General features: G+C 36.1%; 1 protein-coding gene across 12 annotated transcripts in view; it reads right to left on the bottom strand.

Moving 5' to 3' along the window:
• PAX2 (paired box 2) overlaps positions 1–2394 on the bottom strand; it is an 81888-nt gene extending 79494 nt beyond the window's left edge. For all 12 annotated transcript variants that reach the window (XM_073596590.1, XM_073596593.1, XM_073596591.1 and 9 more), the window contains exon 1: positions 1805–2394. In XM_073596590.1, coding sequence (XP_073452691.1) covers positions 1805–1847 — 43 coding nt within the window. In that variant the 5' untranslated portion in view covers positions 1848–2394. The remainder of the gene's footprint in view (positions 1–1804) is intronic.
• Between the last annotated feature and the right edge of the window lie 15670 nt (positions 2395–18064).

Genomic DNA, 18064 nt, shown 5'->3' with positions numbered 1-18064 from the left:
TGTGTTAAACACTGAAGCTTAAAAAAAAAAAAAATATATACACATATATATATATATATAGATCGATAGATAGATAGATAGATAGATAGATAGATAGATAGATAGATAGATATTATTATATATAAGTATAAAGCACTGAACACATTATATATATATATATATATATATATATATATATATATATATATATATATATATATATATATATATATAAATATATATATATGTGTATATATATATATATATATACATATGTATATATATATATATATATATATATTAGGTAAACCTTTTTAGAAAACATTTATTATCTATATGCATTATCTATATGCAGGGGAAAGCAGATGTTACTGTAATGTAATATATATATATATATATATATATATATATATATATATATATATATATTATTTTTTTTTATCTTATGTACAGAGAAGGCAGGTGTTTCTGTATAAAAAGTGTTAATGCTCTATTAAATTGGAATTCAGAAGGCTTTCTACTTTTCTGAAAAATGATGTATATATATTGGTGAGTTTATCCCCCGTGCTGCTGACAGTGACTTATAGACTGTGAACTTGAGGAAACTCTCATTGCCCTTAAATCGATCCAGCACCGTGCACAAATACAGTTTTTCCCCCAGAAGATCCTTCCTGGCCAGTGACACCCCTTCCTGCCCTCCTCCTAGACCTGGCACCTACAGTGTCACGTTGTTGTGGCCTGGGCTGGCCATGTATCCCCCTCAATGGTACCCGGCAGCTTGTGGACAAGTTATAGCTATACAGTTACCAAGCTGCAATTTTCTCAGCACCTCTGTGATAAATTATTCATCATACCTCTGATAACTCCTATTACATATTATTAAAAGGCAACAGATGCAGAAGAGAAAAGAAAAGATTACAAATGAATAATAACACACACATATGTGTGTATATAATTATTGCTTATTGCTTATTGTAGCATTTTAAATGTAGTATTTCCTATCTTACTATCACACATGTTGTAGCATTTTTTAAGTGTAACATTTTTCTTTATGTTATTTATTTTTTATTTATTTTATTTAGGATAACCCGCACAGGTGCACCTGCAATGTTGGGTTAGGAGAGTTCACAATATATCCCTTTATTCAGTTACACACATATATATATATATATATATATATATATATATATATATATATATATATATATATATATATATATATATATATATATATATATATCATTCATATAATTTCAGCTTTTAAATGGCACCGACACTGGTCTTGTATATATATCTCAGAGATATTAATTGTATTTAATCTATGGATTATCCCAGATATTATCGACACTTCCATGTGCCCTTTGTCTATTTATAAGTGGACACTAGCATCCTATTATTTATATCAGTTTATTTTTCCTGTAATGCTCCTATTTAAAAAAATATTAAGCGCCGGCTAATAAGCTTTTTTCCCCTACAAATTGTCTTTTAAAATATTTTTTTCCCTTGGCGTGTAATTTAATTTCAGGCATGTTTGCTCCATATTTCATGCTAGATCAGAGGTCATTTTATTACAGCGTTATGATTTTTATCATTATTATTACAATGCAGAGAATATTATTCGGGGAATGCCGATGCTGTGTTATTAAATGCTATTAATTAGGGGCATCGGTCAGCCTATTTAAAAAGGGTAAAATAAGGATTGTGTTAGTAAATCGTGTTTTAGATGGAAAAGAGATGCTGCCAGTGGGGCTGAGCTGAGCTCCAGGCAGTGGGATTTGGACCCTGAGAGCAGAATTTAGGTTGTAATGGAATGGATAGTACTCACGGTGCATAGCCGAGAAGGGATCTGCCTTGCAATGCATATCCATGGGGAGGCAAATGAAAGGGAGGTATTCGGCTGTAGTCGCCGTTTCGCCTTTGGACTGAACTTCAAGACTTGAAGAAAATAGGCTAGGCTGGTTTCCAGGCTCGATGAGGGGTCCCCACTGCCCCCGGACTGAAGGCTGCAGGATGGGGTTCAGATCTGGTGACAGCTTTGGCTGGGGTAGAGTCCTTCAGATTTCCTGGGAAGAAGAAGAGGAGATGTTGGGCCAGCAAGAAGCTCTTCTCATGGCTGCTGGACCACACCAGACACTTGTGAGCTGCGGGTTAATGGAAGCCTGACGCGTTCAAGTAAGAGTTTGTTCCCCTCCAAGTCTTTGGTTGGAGTTTTCTGACTTCAAAGCAAAGTTAAACAAGGAAAAAAAATATCCAGGAGTGTGTGAGTGTGTACAATGTCGGGGATAGATAGGCAGAGCGATCTCTGGAAAATGGAGACACTGGCTGAAGTTGTCACTTTAAGATGGGATGTGTGTGCTAGGAGGTTTGGCTGGAGAATGGAGCCTCCTCTCCCTGTGTGTGTCTCTCTAAAAGCTGCAAAGCCCCTCAGATCCCCCCCCCCCCCCCACCCCTCTACACATACACACACACACACACACATACACACACACATACACACACACTGCCCTCCCCCTTTAGCTGGGAGATGGATGACTTGTCAGACAAAGGGAATAGATTCCAGCACTCGGTGATTCGCCAACGCAAAAAAATACTGGAGCTGTAGTGAGGAGGTCCCTGGCATTACCCTGTCACTGTGGAGGGGTGAGGGGAGGATGGCACACCACACACACACACCACACACACCACACACACACACAGCACATCATCACATAAGCCTTAGATAAAAGTACAGCCACGGTATGACAAATGGAGATTCACCTACCATCCAGGCTATTTGTTTAACACTGATTATAGACTTTCTATTGCTTAACACTTCACTGTCTGCAGCACATCAACACACAACTCCATCTCTCTGCCAGGCTGCTGCAACACCAGGGACAAAATAAGACCACATTAAAAAGAAATAGATTCTGAAAAAGCATTGAAAAGGCAAATGATGAATTCCCCGAAGTGGAAGTAACATCGATTTATCATTAGTGTCCTGGGATCAATGGAATACAGATAGCAGAAGTCAGAGAGCCTGTCTATTGCCTTCAGGTGGAGTAGCAGGGTATAAAGGGGGCATGGCTCCATGCTACAAAGTTACTACAATATCCCAAGTGATCTGCAATAAGGGTCCACTGTCAAAAAAATCCATGGAAATGGGGATGGCTCTCAATCTAATCCATTAACATTTAAATATCAACTAAAACATTAATTTTAAGAGAATACGTTTGATTAAAATGCATCCACCTTTAACAACCTATATAATAAATATACAATGATTAAAATACAAATGTAGGGTGTGTGAATACTATATATGTATGTCTATCTATCTATGTATCTTATGTATCTATGTATCTATCTATGTATCTATCTATCTATCTATCTATCTATCTATCTATCTATCTATCTATCTATCTATCTTTCTATCTATCGTGAGTGTGTTTGTGTGTGTATATATATATATATATATATATATATATATATATATAGATAGATAGATAGATATATATATAGATATATATACACACACACATGTGTACATGTGTATACACATATATCATGTGTGTATATATATATATATATATATATATATATATATATATATATATATATATATATACATAGATAGATAGATAGATAGATAGATAGATAGATAGATAGATAGATAGATAGATAGATATCATGTGTGTTTGTATATATATATTTTTTTTTTTTGTTAAACTACACGCATACACCTATATACACAATTTGTATGACATGTGAGAGTATCTACACATACACTACATATGTGTGTGTGTGTGTGTGTGTGTGTATATAGAGAGAGAGAGATTACACAGAAATATATATAACGTGTGCATAGATACTCTCAGGGCTTACATACATTTAAATCTGAAATGTATTAAAATCTGAAACATTGAATGCCATTGTGATTTTTTTGTTGTCATGTGGGCCTCCTATGTAGCAGCTGTATATGGATATCTCTGGGTGCAGACACGACCACTTATACACACATGTAGACAGGCATATATATTTAAAACAAATATTGGCTATTTCATTAACATCGGCGTTTGCTCTCATCTGAAGGGGTATCAGTTCCAGCAGAAGAGTCACCTGCTGCAGAGAAGTCTCTATTTTCCCATCAGCTAGTCGTTTTCTAATGAAACATTATTACATGTCCAGCTCTTTTTAGACAGAGTACTTATTAGTCATTTGAAGGCTCATACAGAGCCATTGGTGCATGTTGCTTGTCCACACTAAACTCTCCTGTGAGCAGTCACCCTGAACATGCAGGCTCCACTCTCTGCAGGCTGGCCTGTGGATAGTAGGAGCAGGCAAATCTGATATGTTTTTCCTCCTCCTTTTTATATACTGTATATCATTCCTGGCCTTGTTCACTCTCCAGTAAATAGATTTAAGTGGCTAGCAAGTGGTTTAAATGCCAGCTTGAGTTAAGAAGAGTGTGACCAACCTGCGCTGTCTTATCTGATGTTTTATCAAGATTAGCTGTAGATGGCGCTCTCAGGTCTGGTTATAAAACAGACATTGCTCTCTGGAGGGAGGAAAAAAAGTTTCTGAGCACTTTTTTCTTTTTCTTATGACCCAGTCCAGCAGCTCACTACTAGAATAATGAGACCCCAGTGCCAGCAACTCAGTACAGAGGTCCAAGGTGCAGACTCTAAGGATCTTATCATTTAATTTTTATTTTGATTTTTTTTCATTTATTTTAGCTAAGGTAAGAGATTTCTTACAAGAATATTTTAACACCTATTTCGTTCAACACCAACAGTTGTATTTTAATGCAGATTACAGTTCTCTCAACAATACAAAGTAATGTGTGAGTAATTGTGTCAGATGAGTAGTGAGAGATATGATGATATTCATGGTAAGTACATTTATTTTTGTTATACAAACGCTCAGTCCACATACATTACAAGAGCTCTACTTGTGCTTTCCTCTATTGATTTAAGTCCAGCATTTTTAAGGAACCATGCTGGGCCCTAATAGGCTTTAAAACTTTATAACTAGTGATGGTATGTGAAAAGAAAACACATCATTGAGAATTAAAGTCCATTGTTTAAGGTTAAATGTGGCATTTTTCACACAAGTAAAACTGTCAGATCTCTCAGGGATCCCAATTTACTTCTAGGGATAGTAGATCTATTGACCCCCTACTGTTAGTAACTAAGCGCTAGCTCGTACACCTAGCCTAAAAGGAATACGAATAGTGTATTGGCAAATGTCATAACTTTTGTCCAAAGGGATTTTTGGACAACACTGCTGTGTTTCCTTGCTATACAAAACGTAGGTTGTTGCCTCAATTCCAGTTGCCTTTTTTTTTTTTTTTTTTTTTACATGGCTAAGCTTGATTGGTTTTCTTAGGTCTAGCATCAGATTTTAAATTAACCTTTCTTTCCCTGGCTTTCTACAGAGAACTTTTCAGTCACTCGTTTCCAAAACATTTACACTTCAAAAAGGCTTCCCAGCCTCAGTGCGGAAATTTAGTGGCAAAAAATAAACTTTTCTCAGAATATAGTAGATACTAATCTGAGGAGCTGCTTCATTAGTTTTCTCTCTAACATCTCTCCAATGCATTAAAATCTGCTGATGGCTGCTCATGGCTACCAGGCTACCAGAGTTGAAGAAAATTCTGTCATTGTACATTTTGCTAGTTGTGTTTCGGAAGTGAGAATCAGTGTTTGAAGTTATCTTTACAACGATTATCTTATCTGGACTGTCAGTGATTCTATCCAGAGCCTCTGGATATACTGTAGGCAGCGCTAGATGCAGGGGAAATGCTGGATTATCTGCTCTTATTACACCTAAATTTCCCCTTTCCTGTGAAAAAGGTACAGCTAACAAGCCTGGCAGTGCATGGGATTGTGGATGTACTTTCACTTGCTGGTAAATCTCTCTTCTCATCCAACTAAATAAACAACCTTAAATAAAGTGCAGTGTGAAAATATGAGTATCCAAATAGAGAAAGTTCCATCTGTTTCAATCATATATCTGTATGTATGCAACACACACACACACACACACTGTATTATTACTATTATATTTTGTATTATTTTTTGTTACTATTGCATTTTTTATCGTTTATTATTATTATTAGATCACTCTCCTCTCTGTATATATATATATATATATATATATATATATATAGAGAGAGAGAGAGAGAGAGAGAGAGAGAGAGAGAGAGAGAGAGATATTCCCTAAGTGGCACACACATGTAATATTGAAGCCATAAAAAAAAAAATGGCCCCTATCAGCTAAAACCTGGCTAAAATACCATACCCACACTGAAGAAGCTAAGTAGAAAAAAAAGAAACTCAATCTATAATACATAACATGATTTAAATCAATAAACAGAATAGGCTCAATTCACATATCGGTATAAAGGACACTTATATATATATATAAAAAAAAAGTGGCAGATAAGGACACTTATTAAAAAAAAAACTGTCAGCTTTTTTAGCTGAGTCCAATGATATTTTAAAAATTACAGTTACATGGCTAATATTAAGGTCTGTATCACTGTATTAAACTTCGTCAACAATGCCCATTATATAAGTAGGATGTTGCCACTTTTGCTTGCAAAAAAAAAAAAAAAAAATAACACCAAACAAGAGAAAATAAAGTTTTCATCATAGTAATAGAATATGGAATAAGTTTTCTACAATTCATGAGGTCAGTATAAACATGACATTTCATGTAGAATATTGAAGGTTTACTATTATTGTCTGGTTTGAATATAAGCTGGGAACATTTTTCCTATTGAATGATTTGTTCTATGATGGGATCTCAGCAGCAATCTTCTGCTTAGCAGAGACGCACACATATACCTGAGGTATAAAGAGATATATATTTAATTTTATTTGTGTCGCCCATTCATTTTCTGAACACACACTCGTGGCCAAAATGGAGAGGCTGGTGGAAGAGTCTTTGGAAGGATGAGTTTTGTTGAGCTTCTGGTACAATACGGAACACCACAGGCTGCAATTTCACACTCCACAGCACAATTACCCTAAAGCTATCCCTTCTCTCTTTCATCCAAGACCCCCTATTTCCTCTCCTTTTGCCTGCTTTTAATACCACTGCATATTTGATCCGAGTGTTTCCTCCAGCACTGAGGACTGGGAGACATGGCAGGTATAGCTAGATTATATATATATATATATATATATATATATATATATATATATATATATATATATATATATATATATAAGGCCTGGCTGCTGGAGGAGAGGAAAACTGTGTATTTACTGTCCTGAATGGCATATGGGCCACGTGTGCTGTTCATTATGTAGAACCCGACACTTTAACCTCTAGCCTTTACTACAGGCATTTCCACAAATACAGACAAGAAGGGGAGTCCTTTACAGAGCACAGGACTTCCCCAGACCAACAAAGACTGAACACATACACAATTACATAACATTTTAAAGATAATAGAAACAGACATTGCAATAGAAAGCAACAAACGAAAAAAAGGCAGTTTTAAATCTTAATAAGAGAAAGCTTAAAAAACAAAAAAAAACAAAACAACCCCCCCCCCCCCCCCCATACACACACACACCAAAGCTTTATCAACTAAAATAGTCCAATACACATAAAAGAGCATGTAAAATTAAAACATAACGCACAGTACTAACAAGAAGAAGAAGAAGAAAAAAAGAGTATACAAGAAAACAGAAAGCTTGATGGCACAGTGTTACATTTGTGTAAAAGAAAACAAGGTTTTAAAAATAAAGTATAAAAACACCGAAGAGGCAAGGGGATTGCAACACATATAAAATGACCAAAACACACAAACCAAGCAGAAATATACCCATTAAAGAGACACAATCACAGTACCGCATTTTAATACAAATACACACACACACACACATATATATATATATATATATATATATATATATATATATATATATATATATATATATATATATATATACACATATATATATATATATATATATATATATATATATATATATATACATATATATATATATATATATATATATATATATATATATATATATATATATATATATATATATATATATATATATATATATATATATATATAGATATACAAACCGATGAACTTAACATGTAACTAAAGACAGAACTTTCTTTTATTTACACAGAATGGTGGGGGTTAGCACCACTAGCTCACTGACAACTGAAAGGATTATCTTCAAATTGGAAAGGAAACTTCTCACTTCCTGATGAACTTACAGAACAGGAAGTGCAGGGAAATCTCTCTTATGGGAAACAGTCTGACGGCGATTTTAAACCTCCTCTATCCAAAATGAAAAAAGAAGGCTAGGTTTTAGATATACTGTAATATTTCACCACTTTATGTCCTGTTCAGCCATGCTATTGACCAGCAGGAAGATTGCATACACTGTGACTGGTCAGGCCATGGGAAAAGGACCAGAGCACAGGGGTAAACACAGCAGATCCAAATTGACAGCTAGGCGGTGCTTGTTTGTTGAATTATCCAGTGTTTGTGAGGAAGATAGAATTCTTCACCTATAATTTTACTGTGACTTTTGTCTCTATATACGAATCCCAGGCGCTAGGAAGAAGCGGTGTTTATAGCACTATACCTTTCCTCTATAAAAGTGCAAATGAGCGAATTATCTTCTTTATTAAAAGCCCCTTTTAATCAGCAGTAATGAAGCATCCTCCTCCTGTCTCTCCTCTCTGCCCTTCCAAGGTTACATCGCCGCAGGCCCTGCCACAAATGTTCATTCACACTCACTAAAATAACATTTATATAACCTCAGTGACGAAGGGGCCAGGAGCCTGAGAAATAGAGCCAGGAAAATAGCAATGCACACCGACACAGAGAGTGAAGACAGTGAGGAAGTGAAAAAGAAAGAAAGAAAAAAAGGAATGAAAGAAAGAAAGAAAGAAAGAAAGAAAGAAAGAAAGAAAGAAAGAAAGAAAGAAAGAAAGAAAGAAAGAAAATCTTATGACATAAAAATAGAAACAATAAAATAAAACAAAAATGTATAATATTTTTGCATTTGTAAATATTTATGTATGTATTTATTTATTTTTTTTCATTTATGTTACAAATCACATGCATTTCTGTATATTTGGAATTATTTTATTTTATAATTATTGTATTTCTATAAAAGTTAGATTACTTAATTTTTTCTGAGGCAGGATTTGCTCTTTTTCCATCTGCTTACATAGTTTATCCTAGTGAGAGTTTAAGTGCTGTTTAGATTTTTTTTTAATATAATGATTAACCCCCTTTGAAAGTGAAAAAGACTTTAGTTTGACGTGTAATTAAAAGGGGTTTGTTAGAATGGCAGGGAGCCATTCATCTCCAGCATTAGCTATTAATGGCCTCTGGGTTTTAGTGAAAGAGAGGGTGATGAAGAGAGAGCAGGGGGTATATAGAGGGAGAGTAGTGGGTATACAGAGGGAGAGCAGTGGGTAGAGGGAGAGAGCAGGGGGTCGGGGGATTTTGGGTGGCTGTGGAGGCCAGGTAGATGTGGATTGTATGGAGTTGTTGGGTATGTTGTAGAGGTTTCTCAGTGAGGGGACAGTGAATTGGAGTGGATGAAGGATGAGAGGGAGAGGAGGGGAGGGAGTATGTGTTCAAGTGATCAGCCATCATATCCTCCCAGCACGCTGAGCCTGATGGAGATTCTGCTACAAGCAGGTGGACACAACATCCACACCGGGAGGGAAATCTGTGACCTGATCTGATAAGGTTTGATTCACACATGTAAAATTTCCCATACAATCGCTGACTCTTTCCTTAGCTATGTGTCCCGCACAGGTCTTCCTGTCACCTGTCCTATAAAAGTGTCCCCTGCTGACCTGCACTTGTGTAAGTTCACTTTCCCATTCTTTGCCTAGTGCTGGGTGTATATGGGAGGCAAATCCTGTGTCCTAATACTATTCTCTATCTTCTTCTGCCTATTAGCCTGCATCATATCGATTCGTTGTCGTGTGTCTTCCAATAATAAAGCGGCAATGGCTGTCCCGAAGAGACGATCATTTGAGGGTATTGTTTGTTTATCAGTGAATAAGTTGGATTTTATGGCCTTGGTATTTAGAAAACATAAAATAACAATTGTATTTGTAACTTTTGTACTATTTGTGCTGAGGACGGTCGTGGATTGGTTTAAATGCCTTATTAAATTATTATATTTAATTTTTTGGTGTCGTGTTTTTTTTTTTTTTTTTTGCTATATATTATTTGAGTAACAGATCCTACAAAACTGGTAGTATTTACTGTTGTGGGAACATATATAACAGAAGCGGTAGTCATCCTCTTTTCAGTACATCAATTAATACATCCAATTGGTGTGGAGCCTTGTGGCCCCAGGCTGCTTGGATGGGCGGTGGGAGGAGAGGGGTCAGTCGGATCATTTGCTAATTCTTTATCCTAAAATCCTGACAACAAGCCACTTACAGAATAAAAGGCATATTGAATGTCTGATGTCGGATTTAAACAGCGCTCATTTAGGAGTTACAAGAAGCCTACCAACGGGGAATATAGAGGGACAGGTAACTGGGATTACAGGAAAATACACTTTATAATATCTATCTATCTATCTATCTATCTATCTATCTATCTATCTATCTATCTATCTATCTATCTATCTATCTATCTATCTATCTATCTATCTATCTATCTATCTATCTATCTATCTTTCTATCTATCTATCTATCTATCTATCTATCTATCTATCTATCTATATCTGTCGATCAATCGATCATAATGCATAATCTATCTATCTATCTATCTATCTATCTATCTATCTATCTATCTATCTATCTACGTTTACACTTCTATAAACTATAGATCATCTTTTTATCTATCTTTTTATGTTTCCACCAATTATTGGACGAGGCTTTTAATCATTCCCTACTATATCTAAAAGAAACAAAAGTTTTGGATTAGATATATTTTAATGAACCAAAATAATATAAATATGTATGTAGTTGGGAGAGGTGTTGATCTCTTCCTTTCAAATCAATCTATCTATTTATCTATCTATCTATCTATCTATCTATCTATCTATCTATCTATCTATCTATCTATCTATCTATCTATCTCTCCTTGTTTTGTTGATACTTCCCAATAAAATTGCATGTTTTTTTTTGTGTCTTGCTTATTTTCACTATATCTTTCTTTTTCCATTCCCTTCCAGACCAAGTGCAGGTCCTGCATATACCTGTATGGCGCACTTCAGTACCTGTTCACTTCCAGGTAATGATCAGGGTAGGGTAGGTACCCCCTGGCAGTGAACGGGTTAAAAGCCCCACCAGCATGCAAGTTTGACTATTGGGAAAGAGTTTTGGTCGCGTTTGTGTCTAGATCTCATCTCCTCCACAGCATGTCACTAGAGCCAAGAGAAAGAGAGGCAGCTCACATAAAAATCAAAACAGAGGAGGGAATCAAGCCGACAAGACGGTGTAGGGCAGTCAGCTCGGGGTTAATAGAGTAGGGATCTGAAGGGGTCATTGGATGGGGATGGATCATAGCTGGCCAGGATCTACTAGTGAGCAGGGTGACAGGCTGTACAGGGCACCGACCCTGATCAGAAAGAAAAATCCATGTCGTGTATCCATTTCTATGAATTTCTATGGATAGTGCACATGATGGGGTTAAACGACTTGAGGAAAGGAGAGACAAACAAAGAAGAGAGCAGGCAGCAGGCTGAAGATGGGACGGGGAGGAGAAGAGGATCAGGGGGAGCTGTGTGCAGTCCCAGCCAGGCTGATCCCATTAGCTCTGTCCTTGGGTTGCATATTTATACGGTCTGCGGGGTGAACAGATGGACTATCAATTTAATTTCATCTTCAACACCATCAGAGATTGATTTTCTACTCGCTTTTAATTTTGCCATAATTAATTGTATCATTACAACTGTTTTCTATTGATCTCCCTATTTAAAGCTGAAATGCAGAAGGGATTTCACTGATCCTTAGTACACACTGAAGAATGGGAAAGGGGGGGAAGGAGGTGTACCAAGTTTACCTGGACTGAGCCTGGAAAAAACAATTAGTATGGCTTCCAATATTTACTTTACCCCTCCTGGGTTTGTTACCTCCTAATACCAGGCACTCTGTTATTATACCGGGTGAGAAATACCCAGAGATATATAGACAGACTGACAGCTGTCACCTGGACACACAACACAAGGTACCAAACTCTCTAAGTGCAACGTTCAGAAAACTTTCCCAATTTACAGTAGGATTCATCAAAACAAATATAATGTATTAAAATCTCAGGAAGAGTTATTCATTCTAAGCTGTAGAAACAAACTGAAACCAAATGTGATGGCAAAAAAGTTATGATGAACTAAATTATCAGGACTTGAGACAGAACAGCTAATAAAAGGGACAGAGCAAGTGATGCTTTTATGAACAATATTTTATTTTTTGTGTAAAATCTAAAAAGTTAGATAAGTGAAGATCACATAAAACAGAGAAAAACGATCGCTAAAAAGTTACAGACGAGTAGAGAAGTAACAAAAACTAGGCGGCTTTCAGCGCATTATGTGGAAACAGTTAAGGATAATAGTAAATAAATAGAAAAGCACACATATACATAGAATAGCACACTTATAAATAGAAAAGCACACATAGTAGATAAACACATTCAAATGTAGATTAAAAATGAGAAATCCGGACTTTCATTTTTACAGATTACAACATACAACAAAAAGTTGGAAACACCAAGGCGACCTTGTCACAGTTCTAGAAGGATGACTTGGTGAAATGTCTTGCCCTTGGAAAAGTCTCACAGCAGACTTCACCCAGAAAGAGATGGCATTGCCTGGCATTCTGAGATCTCCATAGCTGGGCACTGAGTGCTGTGAGCTGTGTCCACCCTGATTAATGGCCCTTCTATCACACAGCACCACACCAGGAGGTATGCTCGGCCTCTCAGCTGGGTGCCATGCTATCGGACCAGCCATCCACAGCTAAACGGTTTCGATCTCTAGAAAAGTCCCAGGAACATATAGGTTTCCATTGGAGTGGGACTGAGAAAGGGAAAAGTAAATAAGCTAAAAATAAACTCCCGAAAGCACCCCCGATAACTTTGAAGGGCCAACCAATGTGTTGGTTATGTTTTGGTAACTTTAAGGTCCTGGAGAAGACTTCTTGGTTGACACAGAAGCGTCAACGCCTTGCGCTCACCTACCGCACAATGCTGACAGCCCCATCCAGTACAATAACAGGCAACCCACCCCTTCCCGACTTTAACCCCAGGAAAGAAGACAAATCACCAGACACACACCCGGGACAATCTGCTTCTTTTACCACCTTAAAGATTTTTTTCTCCTATTGATTTAACGGCGTAGAGTCTCTGTCAGGTTCACAGATGGATCCGTAAGAAAAATGAACTATTTGCACATTGATTCTTCATTAAAATTGCATTTATGCCTTTGCTAAATTGGTTTAAAAAGCCCATTTGCGCTTTTACTTTATTGTCAGTGGTGCAGCTTGTGGGCAAACATTGCTTACAGGTTGGGAACGTACTTGTCTATACATCCAGGATACTAAATGCTTCCCTCTATTTTATATCTAAATGCAAGAAAACACTGCTCCTACAACCAGATTGACATTATTATTATTATTATTATTATTTTCTAATTAAGATGATTTTTATTTATAGCTACCAGTTACCTACTGCTAACTAAAATACAAGTTTCGTTTTATTTTTTTCCTGTAATTATTATTGAGAAAATACACTCACATTCAATTAATATCTAAATATTTTAAAGGAAATAAAAACAAATATTTTTTATGGTATTTGAATCATTGGTTGCCCCCTTTACATTATTTATTGAATTATTAAATAATAAATAATAATGAATATATTATTCTGTATCAAGTCCTATTTAAGATTGTCATTTTTTCACACACAACCCAGTAAATTACAATATTACATCATTAATATTAAATGAGAAAATGCCTATAAAGATGTCATTAAAATTTAACAGCAATCTCGTTACAGGTATAAAGATGCATCTTGAGCAGCCAAAGAGAGAAATTTAAGTGTTAACAAGTAGATTGCCTGGGAAAAAAATAGATTTAATCTAATTTAACCATATTTCTGATAGTAGACAGGGAGCTGAATGTCTTGCTGATGTGTTTATCCCCTAATCAGTTCATTAGTTATAAACAACATGACATTAGAAGTTGATATTAATTTTTATTTAACCAGTTGATGTTTAATCGGTCATGGGAGAATGGATAACAGGGAAGAAGATCCCTCTGGTGCAGACCAGTTACAAGTTTATACACTCTCATCCTCAATGATCAGGAGACAGGGCAAATAAACAGAGGGCGAGGGCAGGAGACAGGAAAGGGCACCAGGACTGGATCTGAACTTGTGGGAGATGTCATTGTTCCTCTGGGAAAAAAGGCCCCATCCACAGAAAAGACAGGTTACCTTTTAGGTGAATTGATCAGGAAATGTGTTTCAATTAGCAGACAGGAGTGGTGGCATTTTATGGCTATAACAATGCAAAGGCATTGCACTCAACCTACCTATTCTAGACTTTTTAAATGATTGTCATAAAGAGGAAAAGACAATTCAGGTAGCAGACTCCCTAACCTAAAACTTTCTATCCTTTTCATCTGCTACAATAGAAGGATGTGTGAAATTATTTTAATCATTTTAAAGTTTAATTATATTTGTTCTGCTCATTTTATGCACCCTGTCAGCTCAGCTCGGAGCACAATTAACAGGTAAATACTATAGAGAGTAAAAAATGCTATAAAACTAAAAAAGAAGGAAGACATAAAAAAGTATTTGCCCTGAGGAGCTTACATGCTAATGAGGTCTATGAGGAGACAGACAAAGTATTTCTCAGTGCCTTTACTGGCTCTGATATAAAAAAGGATATAAATGGATAAATGTTTGCTGTACCCAAAACTGATATTTTACTTTTCCAATGAAATCTGAAGACACTCTGGTAGGCTGAATCACTGTTTTTTTTTCCTTCTTAAAGTGGTGAGATATCCCAGGCAGAATTTCTGGATCCACACTCCACCACAGAGTTTTCCTTCTTCTGCTGCAACAAGGAGAGTCTCACTATCCTTTCCACACTCTTCACAATGTAATACAAACATCAGGAGAGAGCATTACAGTGCAAACATAATAGCAGGTAGGGAGACAGGTGAAGAGAGCTTACTGCAGAATATGTAAGAACCCAGCCTAACCTGTAAATATCCATGGGGTGGCTGGATAGATTGGTGATGGGTTAGAATCCCTGCAAGCTTTTAATTGTTGTAAATTTGTAGAAATGTATTCTCTCTTTTTGTCCCAGAGATCACTGTTACCAGAACAGAAAATGAGGGAATATCCTAAATTTTGAATCGCCATAAGACTATAGAGGGGAGATTTCCCAATGGGGACAATGGTTCCAATGACAACTGTCTAAAAATGATTTTTTTTTATTTTTGGAGAGATTTGCTCTTACTTCATGTATAGCGATCTAAAAAGGAAAAAACATGGAACATGGAAACATAGAAAGGAAAAAGCAACTAATGTGTCATGCATGTTTGTGTAGGTTCATGCAAGCTTTCTTTTGGGAGAGGTAGAGGTAAATAACATCTATCTATCTATCTATCTATCTATCTATCTATCTATCTATCTATCTATCTATCTATCTATCTATCTATCTATCTATCTATCTATCCTTCCTTCCTTCCATTTCTTTTCTTTAATTTCCTTCCTTCCTTCCTTCCTTCCTTCCTTCCTTCCTTCCTTCCTTCCTTCCTTCCTTCCTTCCTTCCTTCCTTCCTTCCTTCCTTCCTTCCTTCCTTCCTTCCTTCCTTCCTTCCTTCCTCCCTCAGGGATTTTGCAGCATGCAAATGAAGATTCTTTGCCTCCAAGGTGTAAATCACATTGTAGTAGATTGTAATATAAAAAAGTGAAGGGAACACAAATAATAATCAGATAGTGCCCGATCCTGTGATGTGGTGGCATAGCAACAAAGGTTTCAGTCTGCACTTGCCTTCCCTGCCCTCAAAGAAAATACTTTAAATAAGAGCAACTAAAAGCCATTGGGCCCTAGTGCGAAATATAATTTGTGATCGCCTACTGTGTATCTCATATAAAAGGCTTTGGCATTCCCATATAGCCTAATGGTGTGATTATGGGTATCCTTTTTTCAAATATTTTAGGTCTGTTAGAGGCTTACAAGGCTAATAAAGAATAAGCTACTTTAAAATGGGAAGACACTTCTTTAGGCAAGACATCAAATTGTATTATCAATACCATATTTCCTATGGAAGAGGTTTTGTGATAGTACGTTATACTACTGTATTACTGAGAATCATGCCTAATCTATTCTGTATTTTCTAACTTGTAGCAGCTAATCGGACTTGCTACATAGGGTACAGAGACCCATGGTAGCTGCAAACAACTGTGGCATTTTGTGACTGTACAGCTAACTATGTAGTAAGTCACCTTGGATACTATTTATTACTACATCAACAGATCAATTGCAGAGGGGAATAAGTGAATCGTTTGCAGAAAGTAGCCTAATTTCTGAGACTCCCCAATGGCAGAGGCCCAAATACAACTTAATGATAATACAGAATTATTCTCTGACAACACTGCTGGTTTCCCATGGAGTTAGACTGCTTAAATTCACCTGTGAAAGACCAGACCTTAGGTAGGTAGTCCTTTAGAAGGCATCAGCAAAAGAAAAGCAAGTAATAGAATAATTATTAGAATAAAATACATGATAGTAATACATTATAGTATAGTAAGAGGCAACGAGACATGGAAACCTGAAAAATGCTCAGATTCCTTGCACTGGTTGGAAAAAAATATACCAAGCATATCAATCTATAGCTGACCTTACATACTTCAATCTAATTGTACAACTTTTGTGAGATCTCATTTAGATTTACAGTACCAAAGCCAAGTATTGTGAGATTTTTCATTAAAAATAGTTGGTATTCAAGGAGATTGTACAATTAAATTGGAACAGCTTAACTTTAAATATGTTCCATGTATTGTGGACCATTATATAAAAAATAATGACTATTTGATTTTTAGAATTATTAATGACCATTACTGGGATCGATTTACTAAATTAATGGAAACTATCTATCTAGCAAAGTGTATATTTACTTTGGAGAGTGAATGTTAGTGAATAAGGTAAAGCTGTGTTTACTTTAAAAAAAAACGTGTGTGAGGGGAAATTAAAAAAAAAAGAAAGATTTTTGTTAGCACATAATTAGGTATTCAAATTAAACACAGATTCATTGTATTACCTAACATAAAGTTTCCAAAGTGAACATTCACTTTGCCAGGGGGGCAGGTTTTATTTTTTTTGTAAATCAACCCCATATTCTACAGCCTATACAGTATGCGTCCCATTTTATTTTTCAGTTATTAGTAATCACTGCATACCCTAATCTGAAATTGTGCTGAATAATTCTATATTTTTAAGTATCAGCTTTTTACAGCCTTCTCTAAACAAGTTGGTCAGTTGTGCAGCAGTAAATTTTACTTGCCCCAGTTTTGCACTAAAGACACTTTATAAAGTAAGACTGATAGCCTCTGAAATGTTATGCATGTTTCAATTTCATTTAAATATGTCCTGGCCTGAGCTGGTCTATTAAATGCGACCGATCAATCTATCTCCAGCTATAAGATCATCCATCTATCAGTCTCTCTTCTTCTATGGCCCTCCACATTCAGTCACTGTACACAGGGAAATTGCCTAAATTCCCAAGAAAATTGACTGCCTGCCACAAGTTAATAGTTAACTTTACAAAGCAAACTTCCCCAGAGAATACAGGGGGAGAAAAAGTGCTGGCATTTATTTGCTGTTCCATTTATTCCTGTTTTTATGTTTTGATTTAAGCGGCCTTAGTACACACTTAAACTACATGGTATAATGTGTATAATTAGCATCATAAAAATGCTACAGAGGAGAAATACTACTTTAGTCCCCAATACAGATCATTTGTCAGACACTTCACAACATCAATCAGGACTGCGCAGAAGTTATTGAGAAGAGATTAATGCAAGGTTTTTTTTTTAAACATGCGAGGCAAGTGTCACGTATTGCAAAATTCGTTA

Source organism: Aquarana catesbeiana, linkage group LG08 (assembly GCF_042186555.1).
Source record: "Aquarana catesbeiana isolate 2022-GZ linkage group LG08, ASM4218655v1, whole genome shotgun sequence".
In the NCBI taxonomy this organism is placed as follows: Eukaryota; Metazoa; Chordata; class Amphibia; order Anura; family Ranidae; genus Aquarana; species Aquarana catesbeiana.
Note: the sequence above shows the minus strand (reverse complement) of the source record. Positions and strands in the feature narration are given on the sequence as shown.